The following is a 22054-nucleotide window of genomic DNA, read 5'->3' as shown; positions in this document are numbered from 1 at the left end:
ATCACACGGAAGCAATCGCAAAGCAGGCACACCAGCATCTTTACTTCCTGAGGAGATTAAGCAGGTTTGTCTTGTCAGTAAACACTCGAACAAACTTCTACAGATGTACTGTTGGGAGTGTCCTGACTTGCTGCATCATGGTCTGGGACGGGAATTTGAATGCCTCGGAACGAAAGAAGCTGCAGAGAGTGCTGGACTTAGCCTGATACATCACGGGCACATCCCGCCCCACCATCACTAGTCCCCACAGGAGGGGCTACCTCAGGAAGGCAACGTCCACCATCAAAATCCCCAGCATCCGGACCACACCCTCTACCAACACCTCCCCTTGGGCAGGAGGTACAGAAGCCTGATGTCCCACACCACCAGGTTCAGGAACAGTGACTTCCCTTCAACCGTTCACTTCTTGAACCAACAGCCCAATCCGAGTCACTGTCCCCGTACGGAAACACCCTGACCACTTTGTGCTACAATGGAGTTTTGCTTTCGTTGTAATTACGTTGTTTCTTGTAAAAGTTGTGTGTTAATTGATGCTTGTTTTCCTGTGAATGTTGTGTATCTGACGCTGTGTGTCTACAACGCAAGTTTTCTGTTGCGTTTGTAGGCGTGGACCCGTGCACCCGACAATGAACGGTTCTCCACGGGTGGTGCGTGTGCGTCCTCGTTTTCGGGCTCACAGCCCAGCCTGGCGCTTCGGTATCTCCTGGTGAGGCCTGGAAGACCTTTTGGGGTATGGCCCTGTGGATGACCCGGTTCCTCGCAGGCGAAAGGTGACCTCTGTACTCGAGTGATTCCCCCCCACCCCCGTCTCTCTCGATGGAGGGTGAGAGCCTGTCGATCCTCGAGTTGGGGGACTCGGAGAAGCGTAGCGACGGACCATAACATCGAAACAGTCAGCTGCTGGTTTCCCGCACTCGTTTGTTACGACCTCTCCCTCCCTTGCTAGTGAGAGAGAGCCTGTCTGAGATACCAAAGTGTTGGGTTATGGATTTCGGATTCACTCCAGATCAGGGTCTCCTGGGGGGCTTTTCCACCGCTTGTATGGTGGGGGAGTGCGTCGGTGCTCTTGCTGGAGCAAGTGGGGAGAGGGGGCTTTTCTGAATGACGTTTCTGTCATTCATACTTTGGCATTTTTTTGCTTTGTGGATGTCTGTGAAAAGTAAGAATTTCAAGTCTCTCTCTATCTGTCTCTCCCCTCTCCCTCCTTCCCACTTCTCTCTCCTCTTGCCCAAACCTTACCTCCCCTTCCTCTCTTTCCATCTTCCTACAACCCTCTCCCCCACTGTCTGTCTCTCTCTGTGCTTTCCTCCCTCCCACTTCTTCCTGTGACCCCCAATTCCTAATTGAATTGAATTCACTTTATTCCTTACATTCTTCATATACACGAGGAGTAAAACTCTTCATGTTACGTCTCAGTCTGAATGTGCAATTTATCATAAATAGAATGTACCTGGGAGGGTCTTAACAACTTGTGTGAAGATTGTTCACTCCCAGCCTGTCTCCATCCCCTTCTATTCTCTCCCTCTCCAACCCCATCTGCCCTTTCCCCTTCTATCCCTTACCCCCTCCACAGACCTGCTCACCTGTGTGTGTGTGTGTGTGTGTGTGTGTGTGTGTGTGTGAGAGAGAGAGAGAGAGAGAGAGAGAGACAGAGAGAGAGAGAGAGGGAGGGAGAGGGAGGGAGAGGGAGAGAAAGAGACAGAGAGAGAGAGGGAGGGAGAGGGAGAGAGAGAGAGAGGGAGGGAGAGGGAGAGAAAGGGAGAGGGAGAGAAAGAGACAGAGAGGGAGAGGGAGGGAGAGGGAGGGAGAAGGAGAGAGAGACAGAGAGAGAGAGAGAGAGAGAGGGAGAGGGAAGGAGAGGGAGAGGGAGGGAGAGGGAGAGGGAGGGAGGGAGAAGGGGGGAGGATCAGGGTCAAGGAAATGTGTCCTAGGGAGAGGATGGGGACTGGAATGTAGAGAGAGCTGGGGAGGGGTGCAACAGAAAGCGACGGGGTAAGAAAGAAACAGAGGGTGACGGAGAAAGGAGATGGAAAGAGGGGAGTGACAGTGAAAAAGGAGGCAGGAAGAAGTGGGAAGGAGGAAAGTACAGAGAGAGACAGAGAGTGCGGCAGAGGGTTGCAGGAAGATGGAAAGAGAGGAAGGGAAGGTAGGGGTTGGGCAAGAGGAGAGAGAGTGGGAAGGAGGGAGAGGGGAGAGACAGACAGAGAGAGAGAGACAGAAGCGAGGGAGAGAGGGAGTGAGTCAGGAAGAGAGTGAGGACGAGAGAGGAGAGGGGGAGAGAGAGAGAGTAATTAAATAGTGAGGGGGTGAGCAGGTCTGTGGAGGGGGTAAGGGATAGAAGGGGAAAGGGCAGATGGGGTTGGAGAGGGAGAGAATAGGAGGGGATAGAGACAGGCTGGGAGTGAACAATCTTCACACAAGTTGTTAAGACCCTCCCAGGTACATTCTATTTATGATAAATTGCACATTCAGACTGAGACGTAACGTGAAGAGTTTTACTCCTCGTGTAAATGAATAATGTAAGGACTAAAGTCAATTCAATTCAGTTAGGAACTGGGGGTGAGGGAGGGGCCCTGGAGACATACGGTAGGATGCCAAACCAGCCGGAAGAGCTCGGGGGTGGGAGGAGGGGTTGGGGGTAGGAGCAGGTGGGGGTAAGAATCTGTCGCCTTCGATACTTAACTGCGACGGATAGTGAAGGACAGGGTGACACACAAGGCGTAGACACACACTGTCAGGAAGACCGTGGTCAGAGGAATCCACAAACTCAGTGGGAAGTCCAGGATATCTGTGGGCAGAGGCAGAGGTCAGCACTCGGAAACGGAGAGGGGTGCGGGGCAGAGGGGGTGATGGACACTGGGAGGGGGGTAGGGAAGGAGTGATGGAGATGGAGATGGGTGTAGGGAAGAGAAGCAGTGTCAGAGACGGGGGGGGTGTTGGGGAGGATGGGTGACGGAGACGGGGGGGGTGTTGGGGAGGATGGGTGACGGAGACGGGGGGGGTGTTGGGGAGGATGGGTGACGGAGACGGGGGGGGTGTTGGGGAGGATGGGTGACGGAGACGGGGGGGTGTTGGGGAGGAAGAGGGTGACGGAGACGGAGGGGGGGTGTTGGGGAGGAAGAGGGTGATGGAGATGGGGGCTGTTGGGGAGGGTGGGTGACGGAGACGGGGGGGTGTTGGGGAGGAAGAGGGTGACGGAGATGGGGGGGTGTTGGGGAGGAAGAGGGTGACGGAGACGGAGGGGGGGTGTTGGGGAGGAAGAGGGTGACGGAGATGGGGGGTGTTGGGGAGGGTGGGTGACGGAGACGGGGGGTGTTGGGGAGGGTGGGTGATGGATACGGGGGGGTGTTGGGGAGGAAGAGGGTGACGGAGACAGCGGGGTGTTGGGGAGGGTGGGTGACGGATACGGGGGGGTGTTGGGAACGAAGAGGGTGACGGAGACCGGGGGGTGTTGGGGAGGGTGGGTGACAGAGACGGGGGGTATAGGGGACAAAGAGGGTGACGGAGACGGGGGTCTGTTGGGGAGGAAGAGGGTGACGGAGACTGGGGGTGTTGGGGAGGAAGAGGGTGACGGAGACAGAGGGGGGGTGTTGGGGAGGAAGAGGGTGACGGAGACGGGGGGGTGTTAGGGAGGAAGAGGATGACAGAGACGGAGGGGGGGTGTTGGGGAGGAAGAGGGTGACGGAGACGGGGGGGGTGTTGGGGAGGAAGAGGGTGATGGAGACGGTGGAGTGTTGGGGAGGGTGGGTGACAGAGACGGGGAGGGGTATAGGGGAGGAAGAGGGTGACGGAGACAGGGGGGTGTTGGGGAGGGTGGGTGACGGAGACGGGGGGGTGTTGGGGAGGAAGAGGGTGATGGAGACGGGGGGTGTTGGGGAGGAAGGGGGTGATGGAGACGGGGGGCTGTTGGGGAGGGTGGGTGACGGAGACGGGGGCATTGGGGAGGGTGGGTGACGGATACGGGGGGGGTGTTGGGGACGAAGAGGGTGACGGAGACGGGGGGCTGTTGGGGAGGAAGAGGGTGATGGAGACGGGGGGCTGTTGGGGAGGAAGAGGGTGACGGAGATGGGGGGGTGTTGGGGAGGAAGAGGGTGACGGAGACGGGGGGTGTTGGGGAGGAAGAGGGTGACGGAGACGGTGGGGTGTTGGGGAGGGTGGGTGACGGAGACGGGGAGGGTGTTGGGGAGGAAGAGGGTGACGAAGACAGGGGGGTGTTGGGGAGGGTGGGTGACAGAGACGGGGAGGGGTATAGGGGAGGAATAGGGTGACGGAGATGGGGTGGCGTTGGGGAGGAAGAGGGTGATGGAGATGGGGGGGTGTTGGGGAGGATGGGTGACGGAGACGGGAGGAAGAGGGTGACGGAGATGGGGGTGTGTTGGGGAGGAAGAGGGTGATGGAGATGGGGGGGTGTTGGGGAGGAAGAGGGTGACGAAGATGGGCAGTGTTGGGGAGGAAGAGGGTGACGGAGACGGGGGGGATGTTGGGGAGGAAGAGGGTGACGGAGACGGGGAGGGGTATAGGGGAGGAAGAGGGTGACAGAGACGGGGGGGTGTTGGGGAGGGTGGGTGACGGAGACGGGGGGGGTGTTGTGGAGGGTGGATGACGGAGACGGGGAGGGGTGTAGGGGAGGAAGAGGGTCACAAAGACGGGTGGGGTGTTGGGGAGGAAGAGGGTGACGGAGACGGGGGGTGTTGGGGAGGGTGGGTGACGGAGACGGGGGTGGTGTTGGGGAGGAAGAGGGTGACAGAGATGGGGGGGTGTTGGGGAGGGTGGGTGACGGAGATGGGCAGGGGTGTAGGGGAGGGAGAAGGTGATGGAGACAGGGGGTTGCTGGGGAGGAAGAGGGTGACAGAGACGGGGGGGTGTTGGGGAGGAAGAGGGTGACGGAGACGGGGGGTGTTGGGGAGGAAGAGGGTGACGGAGACGGGGGGGTATAGGGGAGGAAGAGGGTGACAGAGACGGGGGGTGTTGGGGAGGGTGGGTGACGGAGACGGGGGTGTGTTGGGGAGGAAGAGGGTGACGGAGACGGGGGGGTGTTGGGGAGGAAGAGGGTGACGGAGACGCGGGGGGTGTTGGGGAGGAAGAGGGTGACGTAGACGGGGAGGGGTATAGGGGAGGAAGAGGGTGACGGAGACGGGGGGTGTTGGGGAGGGTGGGTGACAGAGACGTGGGGTTGTTGGGGAGGGTGGGTGACGGAGACGGGGGGTGTTGGGGAGGGTGGGTGACGGAGAAGGGGAGGGGTGTAGGGGAGGAAGAGGGTGACAAAGACGGGTGGGGTGTTGGGGAGGAAGAGGGTGACGGAGACGGGGGGGTGTTGGGGAGGGTGGATGACGGAGACGGGGGTGGTGTTGGGGAGGAAGAGGGTGACAGAGACGGGGAGGGTGTTGGGGAGGATGGGTGACGGAGACGGGGGGTGTTGGGGGGGTGGGTGACAGAGACGGGGGGTGTTGGGGAGGAAGAGGGTGACGGAGATGAGGGTGTGTTGGGGAGGAAGAGGGTGACAGAGACGGGGGGTGTTGGGGAGGAAGAGGGTGACAGAGACGGGGGGGTGTTGGGGAGGAAGAGGGTGACAGAGACGGGTGGGGTGTTGGGGAGGGTGGGTGACGGAGACGGGCAGGGGTGTAGGGGAGGGAGAAGGTGATGGAGACAGGGGGGTGTTGGGGAGGAAGAGGGTGACGGAGACGGGGAGGTGTTGGGGAGAAAGAGGGTGACGGAGACGGGGGGTGTTGGGGAGGAAGAGGGTGACGGAGACGGGGGGGGTATAGGGGAGGAAGAGGGTGACGGAGATGAGGGTGTGTTGGGGAGGAAGAGGGTGACGGAGATGGGGGAGGTGTTGGGGAGGAAGAGGGTGACGGAGACGGGGGGGTGTTGGGGAGGAAGAGGGTGACGGAGATGGGGGGTTGTTGAGGAGGAAGAGGGTGACAGAGACGGGGGGTGTTGGGGAGGGTGGGTGACGGAGACGGGGTGGGGTGTAGGGGAGGAAGAGGGTGACGGAGACGGGGGGTGTTGGGGAGGGTGGGTGACAGAGACGGGGGGGATATAGGGGACGAAGAGGGTGACGGAGACAAGGGGGGTGTTGAGGAGGGTGGGTGACAGAGACGGGGAGGGATATAGGGGAGGAAGAGGGTGACGGAGATGGGGGGGTGTTGGGGAGGAAGACGGTGACGGAGACGGGGGGGGTGTTGGGGAGAAAGAGGGTGACGGAGACGGGGGGGTGTTGGGGAGGAAGAGGGTGACGGAGATGGGGAGGGATATAGGGGAGGAAGAGGGTGACGGAGATGGGGGGGGTGTTGGGGAGGAAGAGGGTGATGGAGATGGGGGGGTGTTGGGGAGGAAGAGGGTGACGGAGACGGGGGGGTGTTGGGGAGGAAGAGGTTGATGGAGACGGGTGGTGTTGGGGAGGAAGAGGGTGACGGAGACGGGGGGTGTTGGGGAGGATGGGAGACGGAGACGGGGTGGGTGTTGGGGAGGAAGAGGGTGATGGAGATGGGGGGTGTTGGGGAGGATGGGTGACGGAGACGGGGGTTGTTGGGGAGGATGGGAGACGGAGACGGGGGGGTGTTGGGGAGGAAGAGGGTGATGGAGATGGGGGGTGTTGGGGAGGATGGGTGACGGAGACGGGGGTTGTTGGGGGGGTGGGTGACAGAGACGGGTGGTGTTGGGGAGGAAGAGGGTGACGGAGATGGGGGTGTGTTGGGGAGGAAGAGGGTGACGGAGATGGGGGTGTGTTGGGGAGGAAGAGGGTGACGGAGATGGGGGTGTGTTGGGGTGGAAGAGGGTGACGGAGACGGGGGGTGTTGGGGAGGAAGAGGGTGACAGAGACGGGATGGGGTGTTGGGGAGGGTGGGTGATGGAGACGGGGGGGTGTTGGGGAGGAAGAGGGTGACGGAGACGGGGGTGTTGGGGAGGATGGGTGACGGAGACGGGGGGGTGTTGGGGAGGAAGAGGGTGATGGGGACGGGGGGGTGTTGGGGAGGAAGAGGGTGATGGAGATGGGGGTTGTTGGGGGGGTGGGTGACAGAGACGGGGGGTGTTGGGGAGGAAGAGGGTGACGGAGATGGGGTGTGTTGGGGAGGAAGAGAGTGACGGAGACGGGGGGGTGTTGGGGAGGAAGAGGGTGACGGAGACGGGGGGGTGTTGGGGAGGAAGAGGTTGATGGAGACGGGGGGTGTTGGGGAGGAAGAGGGTGACGGAGACGGGGGGTGTTGGGGAGGATGGGTGACGGAGACAGGGTGGGTGTTGGGGAGGAAGAGGGTGATGGAGATGGGGGGGTGTTGGGGAGGATGGGTGACGGAGACAGGGGTTGTTGGGGGGGTGGGTGACAGAGACGGGGGGTGTTGGGGAGGAAGAGGGTGACGGAGATGGGGGTGTGTTGGGGAGGAAGAGGGTGACGGAGATGGGGGTGTGTTGGGGAGGAAGAGGGTGACGGAGATGGGGGTGTGTTGGGGTGGAAGAGGGTGACGGAGACGGGGGGGTGTTGGGGAGGAAGAGGGTGACAGAGACGGGATGGGGTGTTGGGGAGGGTGGGTGATGGAGACGGGGGGTGTTGGGGAGGAAGAGGGTGACGGAGACGGGGGTGTTGGGGAGGATGGGTGACGGAGACGAGGGGGGTGTTGGGGAGGAAGAGGGTGATGGGGACGGGGGGGTGTTGGGGAGGAAGAGGGTGATGGAGATGGGGGTTGTTGGGGGGGTGGGTGACAGAGACGGGGGGGGTGTTGGGGAGGAAGAGGGTGACGGAGATGGGGTGTGTTGGGGAGGAAGAGAGTGACGGAGACGGGGGGGTGTTGGGGAGGAAGAGGGTGACGGAGACGGGGGGGTGTTGGGGAGGAAGAGGGTGACGGAGACGGGGGGGTGTTGGGGAGGAAGAGGGTGACAGGGACGGGATGGGGTGTTGGGGAGGGTGGGTGATGGAGACGGGGGGGTGTTGGGGAGGAAGAGGGTGACGGAGACGGGGGTGTTGGGGAGGATGGGTGACGGAGACGGGGGGGGGGTGTTGGGGAGGAAGAGGGTGATGGGGACGGGGGGGTGTTGGGGAGGAAGAGGGTGATGGAGATGGGGGTTGTTGGGTGACAGACGGGGGGTGTTGGGGAGGAAGAGGGTGACGGAGATGGGGTGTGTTGGGGAGGAAGAGAGTGACGGAGACGGGAGGGTGTTGGGGAGGAAGAGGGTGACGGAGACGGGGGGGTGTTGGGGAGGAAGAGGGTGACGGAGACGGGGGGTGTTGGGGAGGGTGGGTGACAGAGACGGGGGGGATATAGGGGATGAAGAGGGTGACGGAGACAAGAGGGGGTGTTGGGGAGGAAGAGGGTGACGGAGACGGGGAGGGGTATAGGGGAGGAAGAGGGTGACAGAGACGGGGGGGTGTTGGGGAGGGTGGATGACGGAGATGGGGGGGTGTTGGGGAGGGTGGGTGACGGAGACGTGGAGGGGTGTAGGGGAGGAAGAGGGTGACAAAGACGGGTGGGGTGTTGGAGAGGAAGAGGGTGACAGAGACGGGGGGGTGTTGGGAAGGGTGGGTGACAGAGACGGGGGAGTGTTGGGGAGGGTGGGTGATGGAGACGGGGGGTGTTGGGGAGGGTGGGTGACGGAGACGGGGAGGGGTGTTGGAGAGGAAGAGGGTGACGGAGACGGGGGGGTGTTGGGGAGGGTGGGTGACGGAGACGGGGGGTTGTTGGGGAGGGTGGGTGATGGAGACGGGGGGGTGTTGGGGAGGGTGGGTGACAGAGATGGGGAGGGGTATAGGGGAGGAAGAGGGTGACGGAGACGGGGGGTGTTGGGGAGGGTGGGTGACTGAGACGGGGAGGGGTGTTGGGGAGGAAGAGGGTGACGGAGACGGGGGGGTGTTGGGGAGGGTGGGTGACAGAGATAGGGGGGTGTTGGGGAGGGTGGGTGACGGAGACGGCGAGGGGTGTTGGGGAGGAAGAGGGTGATGGAGAGGGGCGGTGTTGGGGAGGGTGGGTGACGGAGACAGGGAGGGGTATAGGGGAGGAAGAGGGTGACGGAGACGGGGGGTGTTGGGGAGGGTGGGTGACGGAGACAGGGAGGGGTATAGGGGAGGAAGAGGGTGACGGAGACGGGGGGTGTTGGGGAGGATGGGTGACGGTGACGGGGAGGGGTATATGGGAGGAAGAAGGTGACGGAGACGGAGGGGGTTGTTGGGGAGGGTGGGTGACGGAGACGGAGGGGGGTGTTGGGGAGGGTGGGTGACGGAGACGGGGGTTGTTGGGGGGGTGGGTGACAGAGACGGGGGGTGTTGGGGAGGAAGAGGGTGACGGAGATGGGGGTGTGTTGGGGAGGAAGAGGGTGACGGAGATGGGGGTGTGTTGGGGAGGAAAAGGGTGACGGAGATGGGGGTGTGTTGGGGTGGAAGAGGGTGACGGAGACGGGGGGGTGTGTTGGGGAGGAAGAGGGTGACGGAGATGGGGGTGTGTTGGGGTGGAAGAGGGTGACGGAGACGGGGGGGGGTGTTGGGGAGGGTGGGTGACAGAGACGGGGGGGATATAGGGGACAAAGAGGGTGACGGAGACAAGAGGGGGTGTTGGGGAGGAAGAGGGTGACGGAGACGGGGAGGGGTATAAGGGAGGAAGAGGGTGACAGAGACGGGGGGTGTTGGGGAGGGTGGATGACGGAGATGGGGGGTGTTGGGGAGGGTGGGTGACGGAGACGTGGAGGGGTGTAGGGGAGGAAGAGGGTGACAAAGACGGGTGGGGTGTTGGGGAGGAAGAGGGTGACGGAGACGGGGGGGTGTTGGGGAGGGTGGGTGACGGAGATGGGGGTGGTGTTGGGGAGGAAGAGGGTGACAGAGATGGGGGGGTGTTGGGGAGGGTGGGTGACGGAGACGGGCAAGGGTGTAGGGGAGGGGGAAGGTGATGGTGACGGGGGGGTTGTTGAGGAGGAAGAGGGTGACAGAGACGGGGGGGTGTTGAGGAGGAAGAGGGTGACAGAGACGGGGGGGTGTTGGGGAGGGTGGGTGACGGAGACAGGGGGGTGTTGGGGAGGGTGGGTGACGGAGACGGGGGTGTTGGGGAGGGTGGGTGACGGAGACGGGGTGGGGTATAGGGGAGGAAGAGGGTGACGGAGACGGGGGGTGTTGGGGAGGGTGGGTGACAGAGACGGGGGGGTGTTGTGGAGGAAGAGGGTGACAGAGACGGGGGGGTGTTGGGGAGGGTGGGTGACGGAGACGGGGGGGGTGTTGGGGAGGAAGAGGGTGACGGAGATGGGGGGGGTGTTGGGGAGGAAGAGGGTGACAGAGACGGGGAGGGATATAGGGGAGGAAGAGGGTGACGAAGATGGGGGGGTGTTGGGGAGGAAGAGGGTGATGGAGACGGGGGGGGTGTTGGGGAGGGTGGGTGACGGAGACGGGGGGGTGTTGGGGAGGGTGGGTGACGGAGACAGGGGGCTGTTGGGGAGGAAGAGGGTGATGGAGACGGTGGGTGTTGGGGAGCATGGGTGACGGAGATGGGGGGGTATAGGGGACGAAGAGGGTGACGGAGACGAAGGGTGTTGGGGAGGATGGGTGACGGAGACGGGGGGGTGTTGGGGAGGAAGAGGGTGACAGAGACGGGGGGGGTGTTGGGGTGGGTGGGTGACTGAGTCGGGGAGGTGTTGGGGAGGAAGAGGGTGACGGAGACGGGGAGGGGTGTTGGGGAGGAAGAGGGTGATGGAGACGGGGAGGGGTATAGGGAAGGAAGAGGGTGACGGAGACGGTGGGGTGTTGGGGAGGGTGGGTGACAGAGACGGGGGGGTGTTGGGGGGGTGGGTGACGGAGACGGGGAGTGTTGGGGAGGGTGGGTGACGGAGACGGGGAGGGGTGTTGGAGAGGAAGAGGGTGACGGAGATGGGGGGGTGTTGGGGAGGGTGGGTGACGGAGACGGGGGGGTGTTGGGGAGGGTGGGTGACAGAGATGGGGAGGGGTATAGGGGAGGAAGAGAGTGACAGAGACGGGGGGTGTTGGGGAGGGTGGGTGACAGAGACGGGGGGCTGATGGAGAGGAAGAGGGTGACAGAGACGGGGGGTGTTGGGGAGGGTGGGTGTCAGAGACGGGGGGTGTTGGGGAGGAAGAGGGTGACGGAGACAGTGGGGTGTTGGGGAGGGTGGGTGACAGAGACGGGGAGGGATATAGGGGAGGAAGATGGTGACGGAGACGGGGGGGGTGTTGGGGAGAGTGGGTGACGGAGACGGGGGGTGTTGGGGAGGGTGGGTGACAGAGACGGGGGGCTGTTGGAGAGGAAGAGGGTGACAGAGACGGGGGGGTGTTGGGAAGGGTGGGTGACAGAGACGGGGGAGTGTTGGGGAGGGTGGGTGATGGAGACGGGGGGTGTTGGGGAGGGTGGGTGACGGAGACGGGGAGGGGTGTTGGAGAGGAAGAGGGTGACGGAGATGGGGGGGTGTTGGGGAGGGTGGGTGACGGAGACGGGGGGTTGTTGGGGAGGGTGGGTGATGGAGACGGGGGGGTGTTGGGGAGGGTGGGTGACAGAGACGGGGGAGTGTTGGGGAGGGTGGGTGATGGAGACGGGGGGTGTTGGGGAGGGTGGGTGACGGAGACGGGGAGGGGTGTTGGAGAGGAAGAGGGTGACGGAGACGGGGGGGTGTTGGGGAGGGTGGGTGACGGAGACGGGGGTTGTTGGGGAGGGTGGGTGATGGAGACGGGGGGGTGTTGGGGAGGGTGGGTGACAGAGATGGGGAGGGGTATAGGGGAGGAAGAGGGTGACGGAGAGGGGAGGTGTTGGGGAGGGTGGGTGACGGAGACAGGGAGGGGTATAGGGGAGGAAGAGGGTGACGGAGACGGGGGGGTGTTGGGGAGGGTGGGTGACAGAGATAGGGGGTGTTGGGGAGGGTGGGTGACGGAGACGGCGAGGGGTGTTGGGGAGGAAGAGGGTGATGGAGAGGGGGGGTGTTGGGGAGGGTGGGTGACGGAGACAGGGAGGGGTATAGGGGAGGAAGAGGGTGACGGAGACGGGGGGTGTTGGGGAGGATGGGTGACGGTGACGGGGAGGGGTATATGGGAGGAAGAAGGTGACGGAGACGGAGGGGGTTGTTGGGGAGGGTGGGTGACGGAGACGGAGGGGGGTGTTGGGGAGGGTGGGTGACGGAGACGGGGGTTGTTGGGGGGGTGGGTGACAGAGACGGGGGGTGTTGGGGAGGAAGAGGGTGACGGAGATGGGGGTGTGTTGGGGAGGAAGAGGGTGACGGAGATGGGGGTGTGTTGGGGAGGAAGAGGGTGACGGAGATGGGGGTGTGTTGGGGTGGAAGAGGGTGACGGAGACGGTGGGGTGTGTTGGGGAGGAAGAGGGTGACGGAGATGGGGGTGTGTTGGGGTGGAAGAGGGTGACGGAGACGGGGGGGGTGTTGGGGAGGGTGGGTGACAGAGACGGGGGGGATATAGGGGACAAAGAGGGTGACGGAGACAAGAGGGGGTGTTGGGGAGGAAGAGGGTGACGGAGACGGGGAGGGGTATAGGGGAGGAAGAGGGTGACAGAGACGGGAGGTGTTGGGGAGGGTGGATGACGGAGATGGGGGGTGTTGGGGAGGGTGGGTGACGGAGACGTGGAGGGGTGTAGGGGAGGAAGAGGGTGACAAAGACGGGTGGGGTGTTGGGGAGGAAGAGGGTGACGGAGACGGGGGGGTGTTGGGGAGGGTGGGTGACGGAGATGGGGGTGGTGTTGGGGAGGAAGAGGGTGACAGAGACGGGGGGGTGTTGGGGAGGGTGGGTGACGGAGACGGGCAAGGGTGTAGGGGAGGGGGAAGGTGATGGTGACGGGGGGGTTGTTGAGGAGGAAGAGGGTGACAGAGACGGGGGGGTGTTGAGGAGGAAGAGGGTGACAGAGACGGGGGGGTGTTGGGGCGGGTGGGTGACGGAGACAGGGGGGTGTTGGGGAGGGTGGGTGACGGAGACGGGGGTGTTGGGGAGGGTGGGTGACGGAGACGGGGTGGGGTATAGGGGAGGAAGAGGGTGACGGAGACGGGGGGTGTTGGGGAGGGTGGGTGACAGAGACGGGGGGGTGTTGTGGAGAAAGAGGGTGACGGAAACAAGGGGGGGTGTTGGGGAGGGTGGGTGACGGAGACGGGGGGGGTGTTGGGGAGGAAGAGGGTGACAGAGACGGGGAGGGATATAGGGGAGGAAGAGGGTGACGAAGACGGGGGGGGTGTTGGGGAGGAAGAGGGTGATGGAGACGGGGGGGTGTTGGGGAGGGTGGGTGACGGAGACGGGGGGTGTTGGGGAGGGTGGGTGACGGAGACAGGGGGCTGTTGGGGAGGAAGAGGCTGATGGAGACGGTGGGTGTTGGGGAGGATGGGTGACGGAGATGCGGGGGTATAGGGGACGAAGAGGGTGACGGAGACGAAGGGTGTTGGGGAGGATGGGTGACGGAGACGGGGGGGGTGTTGGGGAGGAAGAGGGTGACAGAGACGGGGGGGTGTTGGGGAGGGTGGGTGACTGAGTCGGGGAGGTGTTGGGGAGGAAGAGGGTGACGGAGACGGGGAGGGGTGTTGGGGAGGAAGAGGGTGATGGAGACGGGGAGGGGTATAGGGGAGGAAGAGGGTGACAGAGACGGTGGGGTGTTGGGGAGGGTGGGTGACAGAGACGGGGGGTGTTGGGGGGGGTGGGTGACGGAGACGGGGAGTGTTGGGGAGGGTGGGTGACGGAGACGGGGAGTGTTGGGGAGGGTGGGTGACGGAGACGGGGAGGGGTGTTGGAGAGGAAGAGGGTGACGGAGATGGGGGGGTGTTGGGGAGGGTGGGTGACGGAGACGGGGGGGGTGTTGGGGAGGGTGGGTGACGGAGACGGGGGGGTGTTGGGGAGGGTGGGTGACAGAGATGGGGAGGGGTATAGGGGAGGAAGAGAGTGACGGAGACGGGGGGTGTTGGGGATGGTGGGTGACAGAGACGGGGGGGTGTTGGGGAGGAAGAGGGTGACGGAGACAGTGGGGTGTTGGGGAGGGTGGGTGACAGAGACGGGGAGGGATATAGGGGAGGAAGATGGTGACGGAGACGGGGGCGGTGTTGGGGAGAGTGGGTGACGGAGACGGGGGGTGTTGGGGAGGGTGGGTGACGGAGACAGGGAGGGGTATAGGGGAGGAAGAGGGTGACGGAGACGGGGGGGTGTTGGGGAGAGTGGGTGACGGAGACGGGGGGTGTTGGGGAGGGTGGGTGACGGAGACGGGGGGTGTTGGAGAGGAAGAGGGTGACAGAGACGGGGGGGTGTTGGGAAGGGTGGGTGACAGAGACGGGGGAGTGTTGGGGAGGGTGGGTGACGGAGACGGGGGGTGTTGGGGAGGGTGGGTGACGGAGACGGGGAGGGGTGTTGGAGAGGAAGAGGGTGACGGAGACGGGGGGGTGTTGGGGAGGGTGGGTGACGGAGACGGGGGGTGTTGGGGAGGGTGGGTGAGGGAGACGGGGGTGTTGGGGAGGGTGGGTGACAGAGATGGGGAGGGGTATAGGGGAGGAAGAGGGTGACGGAGACGGGGGGTTTTGGGGAGGGTGGGTGACTGAGACGGGGAGGGGTGTTGGGGAGGAAGAGGGTGACGGAGAGGGGGGGTGTTGGGGAGGGTGGGTGACGGAGACAGGGAGGGGTATAGGGGAGGAAGAGGGTGACGGAGACGGGGGGGTGTTGGGGAGGGTGGGTGACAGAGATAGGGGGGTGTTGGGGAGGGTGGGTGACGGAGACGGCGAGGGGTGTTGGGGAGGAAGAGGGTGACGGAGACGGGGGAGTGTTGGGGAGGGTGGGTGACAGAGACGGGGAGGGGTATATGGGAGGAAGAAGGTGACGGAGACGGAGGGAGTTGTTGGGGAGGGTGGGTGACGGAGACGGAGGGGGGTGTTGGGGAGGGTGGGTGACGGAAACGGGGAGGGGTATAAGGGAGGAAGAGGGTGAATGAGACGGGGGGTGTTGGGGAGGGTAGGTGACGGAGATGGGGGGGTGTTGGGGAGGGTGGGTGATGGAGACGGGGAGGGGTATAGTGGAGGAAGGGGGTGACGGAGACGGGGGCCGTTGATGAAGGTGGGTGACGGAGACGTGGAGGGGTATCGGGGAGGAAGGGGGTGACAGAGATGGGGAGGTGTTGGGGAGGGTGGGTGACGGAGACGGAGGGGGTGTTGGGGAGGAAGAGGGTGATGGAGACGGGGGGGTGTTGGGGAGGGTGGGTGACGGAGACGGGGAGGGGTATAGGTGAGGAAGGGGGTGACGGAGACAGGGGCCGTTGGTGAGGGTGGGTGACGGAGACGGGGAGGGGTATAGGGGAGGAAGGGGGTGACGGATACGGGGGGCGTTGGGGAGGGTGGGTGACGGAGACGGGGGGGCATTGGGGAGGGTGGGTGACGGAGACGTGGAGGGGTATAGGGGAGGAAGGGGGTGACGGAGATGGGGGGGTGTTGGGGAGGGTGGGTGACGGAGACGGGGAGGTGTTGGGGAGGGTGGGTGACGGAGACGGGGTGGGTGTTGGGGAGGAAGAGGGTGATGGAGACGGGGGGTGTTGGGGAGGGTGGGTGATGGAGACGGGGAGGGGTATAGGTGAGGAAGAGGGTGATGGAGACGGGGGAGGTGTTGGGGAGGGTGGGTGACGGAGACGGGGTGGGTGTTGGGGAGGAAGAGGGTGATGGAGACGGGTGGGTGTTGGTGAGGGTGGGTGACGGAGACGGGGAGGGGTATAGGGGAGGAAGAGGGTGATGGAGACGGGGGAGGTGTTGGGGAGGGTGGGTGACGGAGACGGGGTGGGTGTTGGGGAGGAAGAGGGTGATGGAGACGGGTGGGTGTTGGTGAGGGTGGGTGACGGAGACGGGGAGGGGTATAGGGGAGGAAGGGGGTGACGGATACGGGGGGCGTTGGTGAGGGTGGGTGACGGAGACGTGGAGGGGTGTTGGGGAGGAAGGGGGTGATGGAGATGGGGGGTGTTGGGGAGGGTGAGTGACGGAGACGGGGGGGTTGTTGGGGAGGAAGAGGGTGATGGAGACGGGGGGGGCCGTTGGTGAGGGTGGGTGACGGAGACGGGGAGGGGTATAGGGGAGGAAGGGGGTGACGGATACGGGGGGTGTTGGTGAGGGTGGGTGACGGAGACGTGGAGGGGTGTTGGGGAGAAAGGGGGTAATGGAGATGGGGGGTGTTGGGGAGGGTGGGTGACGGAGACGGGGGGCATTGGGGAGGGTGGGTGACAGGCATGGGGAGGGGTATAGGGGAGGAAGAGGGTGATGGAGATGGGGGGGTGTTGGGGAGGGTGGGTGACAGAGACGGGGAGGGGTATAGGGGAGGAAGAGGGTGATGGAGACGGGGGGCGTTGGTGAGGGTGGGTGACAGAGACGGGGAGGGGTATAGGAGAGGAAGAGGGTGATGGAGACGGGGGGCGTTGGTGAGGGTGGGTGACGGAGATGGGGAGGGGTGTTGGGGAGGAAGGGGGTGACGGAGACGGAGAGGAGGGGAGGGGAGGGCAAGGGTCACGCGGGTGGGAAGCAGTGTAGTAGAGAGTGGGTTTTATAAGGAGGGAGCGTGGTGACAGAGATGGGGAGAGGACTATAACGAGGTTTACGGAGATAGGCAGACTACCTGATCGCTGGACGAGATCCACACTATATTTGAGACCATCAGGACTGCAGAAGTAGTAGCCGGATTGCTGCAGGCGGAGGATGAGGAGGGGCCAGCCCCTGCTGAGTCGCAGACCATACCCTGGATGCAGGTTCACCCTGCCGAAGATCGACGAGCAGCGCTGTTTTCCGGGCTCCATCCCTCGGTGTAACAAGTGGAACGGAGGTTTGGCGGCCTGAGGGCAGCTGAGGACGGCTGTGTCTCCGAGGGAGAGGCAGCTGTTCCGAGAGACTGGAGGCAAAGAGAATCACTAATGGGTAGGGGGTAGAGTGACAGAGGGAGAGATCTGGGAGGGGGAGGGTGGTGGAGAGACAGATGAGTGAGAGCAGTGATGAGGAAGGGGTTGGAGAAGGAAAATGATGAGGAGAGATGGAAGAGAAAAGAGGAGCGGAGGGAGGAGAGAGGGGAGAACGGGGAGAAAAGGGGAGAGAGAAAGAAGAGAGAGTCAAGGGATGAGAGAGGCAGACAGGAGGGGAGGTAGGACTGAGGTGGGAGAGAATGCATTTTCCCAACCCCATAGATACAAAGACAGGTCCCGTACAGAATTAGACAGCGCATTGCCACAGATTACCGTTTACTAGCTGAATTTCGAACCCCTCACATGTCCAAGGTATATTAGTTCCCTCTGAAAGTCCAACACCACCTGCTGGAGACAGAGAGCTGGTGAAGGTTTTGCTAACGGCCTGCGTCCCGGGAGTGTGCGATGGGACGGTGTGGAGGGAGATTCACTGTGTCTGACCCCGGGAGTGTGTGAAGGGACGGTGTGGAGGGAGATTCACTCTGTGTCTGACCCTGGGAGTGTGCGATGGGACGGTGTGGAGGGAGCTTCACTCTGTGTCTGACCCCGGGAGTGTGTGATGGGACAGTGTGGAGGGAGATTCACTCTGTGTCTGACCCCGGGAGTGTGTGATGGGACGGTGTGGAGGGAGTTTCACTCAGTGTCTGACCCAAGGAGTGTGTGATGGGATGGTGTGGAGGGAGATTCACTCTGTGTCTGACCCCGGGAGTGTGTGATGGGACAGTGTGGAGGGAGATTCACTCTGTGTCTGACCCCAGGAGTGTGTGATGGGACAGTGTGGAGGGAGATTCACTCTGTGTCTGACCCCGGGAGTGTGTGATGGGACAGTGTGGAGGGAGATTCACTCTGTGTCTGACCCCGGGAGTGTGTGATGGGACTGTGTGGAGGGAGTTCCACTCTGTGTCTGATCCCGGGAGTGTGTGATGGGACAGTGTGGAGGGAGATTCACTCTGTGTCTGACCCCGGGAGTGTATGATGGGACGGTGTGGAGGGAGTTTCACTCAGTGTCTGACCCAAGGAGTGTGTGATGGGACGGTGTGGAGGGAGATTCACTCTGTGTCTGACCCCGGGAGTGTGTAATGGGACGGTGTGGAGGGAGATTCACTCTGTGTCTGACCCCGGGAGTGTGTGATGGGACAGTGTGGAGGGAGATTCACTCTGTGTCTGACCCCGGGAGTATGTGATGGGACAGTGTGGAGGGAGATTCACTCTGTGTCTGACCCCGGGAGTGTGTGATGGGACGGTGTGGAGGGAGATTCACTCTGTGTCTGACCCTGGGAGTGTGTGATGGGACGGTGTGGAGGGAGCTTCACTCTGTGTCTGACCCCGGGAGTGTGTGATGGGACGGTGTGGAGGGAGATTCACTCTGTGTCTGATCCCGGGAGTGTGTGATGGGACGGTGTGGAGGGAGATTCACTCTGTGTCTGATCCCGGACATTGTGTGTGTGTGTGTGTGTGTGTGTGTGTGTGTGTGTTGTGACAGACAAGATATAGTCGGACTTACTGTGGTTCTGGATGCACACCAAAGTGGCCCACACACTCCCATTCCCGGCGACGCACAGGTAGCCCCCAGCGTCATCCGAGGACACATTGTGAAGCAGGAGGTAAAGGACGTCGTCATAGATCAGGGTTACCTGCTTGCCAGGCCACTCCCCCTTGCTCACATTCACAGATGCCAGCTGGTGGACAACGCCTTGCAGAGTACGGCTCCAGTTCACCTGCTGCCGGGTCCGGGATACATTTCCCTCTCTAAGGCACGGCAGCTCCACCGTGTTTCCCACTGTTGGTGGACGGAGGGAGGTATTTGGGTGAACAGAACAGTAGATCACATTCCAGGCCCTTCAGCACATGGTGTTGTGAACTACTCCACAATCAATCTAACCACATAGCCGTCTGTCCTCCTTTCATCCACGTGCCTATCTGGGAGTCTCTTACACGTCCCTAATGTTTCTGCACACCCAGCACCAGCCCTGGCAGGGCCTTCCACACACCCACCAGTCTCTGTGTAAAAAAACCTACCGCTGGCATCCCCCCTACAAACCGCTGGACGACCTCAGCACAGGTCAGGCAATATCTACAGAAATGAATGGGCAGTAGACATTTCGGGCCAAGACCTTTCACCCGGTTCCGACAAAATGTCAACTGTTTATTCATTTCCGTAGATGCTGACTGACCTGCTGAGTTCCTCCAGCGTTTTGCCTGTGTGACTGTGGACTTCCAGCACCTGCAGCATCTCTTGTGTTTCCGACATTCCCCCTTATACTTTCCTCCAATTGTGCCCCTTCAGATTTGATAGGACCATGTGCACAGACCTTTACTCTGTGTCTCACCCCGGGACTGTGTGATGGGACGGTGTGGAGGGAGATTCACTCTGTGTCTGACCCCGGGAGTGTGTGATGGGACAGTGTGGAGGGAGATTCACTCTGTGTCTGACCCCGGGAGTGTGTGATGGGACAGTGTGGAGGGAGATTCACTCTGTGTCTGACCCCGGGAGTGTGTGATGGGACGGTGTGGAGGGAGATTCACTCTGTGTCTGACCCCGGGAGTGTGTGATGGGACGGTGTGGAGGGAGATTCACTCTGTGTCTGACCCCGGGAGAGTGTGACGGGAGGGTGTGGAGGGAGTTTCACTCTGTGTCTGACCCCGGGAGAGTGTGATGGGACGGTGTGGAGGGAGTTTCACTCTGTGTCTGACCCCGGGAGAGTGTGACGGGACGGTGTGGAGGGAGTTTCACTCTGTGTCTGACCCCGGGAGAGTGTGACGGGAGGGTGTGGACCTGCCTCAGCCACTTCCTCTGGCAGCTCGTTCCACACACACACCACCCTCTGGGTGAAAAAGTTGTTCATGTCCCTGTTACATCTTTCCCCTCTCACTTTAAACCTGTTCCCTCTGGTTCTAGATTCCCCAACCCTGGGGGAAAAGACGGTGCACATTCACCCTGTCCGTACCCCTCGTGGTTTTATACACCTCTGTAAGGTAACCCTTTAGTCTCCTACGCTCCAGGGAATAAAGTCCCAGCCTACCCACCGATCTCCATAACTCAGTCCCTCGAGCCCCGTCAATATCCTCATCAATCTTCTCTGCATCTCTCCAGCTTCACGGTATCTTTCCGATAGAAGGGCGACCAAAACTGAACACAATAGCCCAAGTGCGGCCTCACCAACGTCTTGTACAACTGTAACGTAAACTCCCAACTCCTGACCTGTAACGTGACCTCCCAACTCCGGACCTGTAACGTGACCTCCCAACTCCGGACCTGTAACGTGACCTCCCAACTCCTGACCTGTAACGTGACCTCCCAACTCCGGACCTGTAACGTGACCTCCCAACTCTTGACCTGTAACGTGACCTCCCAACTCCTGACCTCAGTGCCCTTCAGACGAAGGCCAGGGTGCCAAATGCCTTTCTCACCGTCCTGTCCAGCTGTGATGCCACTTTGAGTGAACCACGTACCTGAACCGCTCTGTCACCCACCCTACAACACTCCTCAGGGCCCTGCTGTCCACTGAAAGCCCGGCCCTGGTTTGTCTTCCCAAAATGCAACACCTTGCCACCCCCTTCCCTCTCTCTGACAGTACTCCTCCTCTCCCTCTTCTCTGTCTCTCTTTCTGTCTCTTTTCCCTTCCCTCTCTCGATCCCCACCCCCTCTCTGTCACGGACCCGCTTCACACCTCTCTCCCTCGCTCCCTATCCCACTGCCTCTCTCCTGCTTCTCTATTTCCTCACCTCTCCACTTCTTCCCAATCTCCCACCCTCTCTCTGCCTCTCCACCACTATCTTTCCCAAACTCTCTCTCTACCCCTCTGCCTGTCTCTGACATATTCTCTCTTTCTGCATCTCTATCTCCCCTCCCTCCCTGTCCCCTTTGCCCACCACCCTTCTGCCCAATTCTCTCTCTCCACCACGGCCTGCCATTTCGCTACTGTCCTCCCACCTCTCTCTTCAACCTCCCCCCCACCCCTTTCCGGTTCCCCCCTCCCCATCTCTCTGCTCTCCCCAACCCTCTCTCTGCATTCCACTCTCACCCCCACCCCTTCCCTGTTCCCCCATTCACCCTGTTACTATGCAACCCCTCAACACTCCTTCCTTCCCTTTTTCTCTGCTGCCTTCCTTCTCTCTCTCTGCCACGGTATTCCCCACCCTCAGGCCACCCCTTTCAGCCCCACTTTCATCACTCTCTGTACCCCCATCTCTCTCTCCCCCTTGCCCCACTTCCCTCTTTCCACACCTCTCTCTCCCCTTCCTCTTCACCCATACACTCTCTCCTCATCATACTGTGCCCACTCCTCCCCCTCATTCTCTTCCCCTTCCCTTTCTCTCACACCCTCCTCTCTCCTCCCCCTCTCATCAGCCCCCCATTCACCTCTGTCTCCTCCACTCTCTCCCATTCCCGCTTCCCCATTACACTCCCTCGCCTTCCCTTCCCCTTCCCCCCACTGCTCTCCCCTCCACTCACTTCCTCTCCATGTCTCGTTGACCCTGCACCCCCTCTCTCCCATCTCTCGTTGACCCTGCACCCCCTCTCGCCCCTTCTCCCTTGAGGGAGCCAGCCCTTTGGCCCCACACCTGCTCCCCGGAATCTCCCTCCTTTACCTCGGCCCAAGATCTGGTTCTTTGAGGCCAGGACAGAGCAGAGCAGGAAGAGCAGACAAGCCCCAAGAGGGGGAGCATCGCAAGGCATGGTGGATCGAGCCAACCAGGAGAAGATCAGCAGGACTTCATTTCGGGAGCCATAGGATTCTGACCTCGGAGAGGGGAGTGTCGGAGATACAGATATGCACAGAAGACTTAGCAGAGTCTGCAGAGAGCTCCTTCCGCTCAGCATCCCCTCTGGGGAATATCTGCTTCCTCCCTGAACATACAACACACACCCCCACCACACCCAATACCAGACAGCCCTTTCTCACCGAAACTCCCTCCACACCGTCCCATCACACACTCCCAGGGTCAGACACAGAGTGAAACTCCCTCCACACCGTCCCATCACACACTCCCGGGGTCAGACACAGAGTGAAGCTCCCTCCACACCGTCCCATCACCCGCTCCTGGGGTCAGACACAGAGCGAAGCTCCCCCCACACCGACCCATCACACGCTCCCGGGGTCAGACACAGAGTGAAGCTCCCTTCACACCGTCCCATCACACACTCCCGGGGTCAGACACAGAGTGAAGCTCCCCCCACA

General features: G+C 61.9%; 1 protein-coding gene across 1 annotated transcript; it reads right to left on the bottom strand.

Moving 5' to 3' along the window:
• Positions 1-2678: 2678 nt before the first annotated feature.
• On the bottom strand, positions 2679-21717 carry LOC134353528 (uncharacterized). Its single transcript, XM_063061527.1, has 5 exons — positions 21465-21717; positions 18376-18651; positions 17145-17219; positions 16535-16804; positions 2679-2788 (listed from the first exon to the last, which is right to left on the bottom strand). Exons 1-5 carry the CDS (start codon positions 21694-21696, stop codon positions 2679-2681), a joined length of 963 nt encoding a protein of 320 aa, XP_062917597.1. The 5' UTR covers positions 21697-21717.
• Between the last annotated feature and the right edge of the window lie 337 nt (positions 21718-22054).

This window comes from Mobula hypostoma, chromosome 11 (genome assembly GCF_963921235.1).
Source record: "Mobula hypostoma chromosome 11, sMobHyp1.1, whole genome shotgun sequence".
NCBI lineage: Eukaryota > Metazoa > Chordata > Chondrichthyes > Myliobatiformes > Myliobatidae > Mobula > Mobula hypostoma.
The sequence above is the reverse complement of the archived record's forward strand: the minus strand, read 5'-3'. Positions and strand labels throughout refer to the sequence as shown.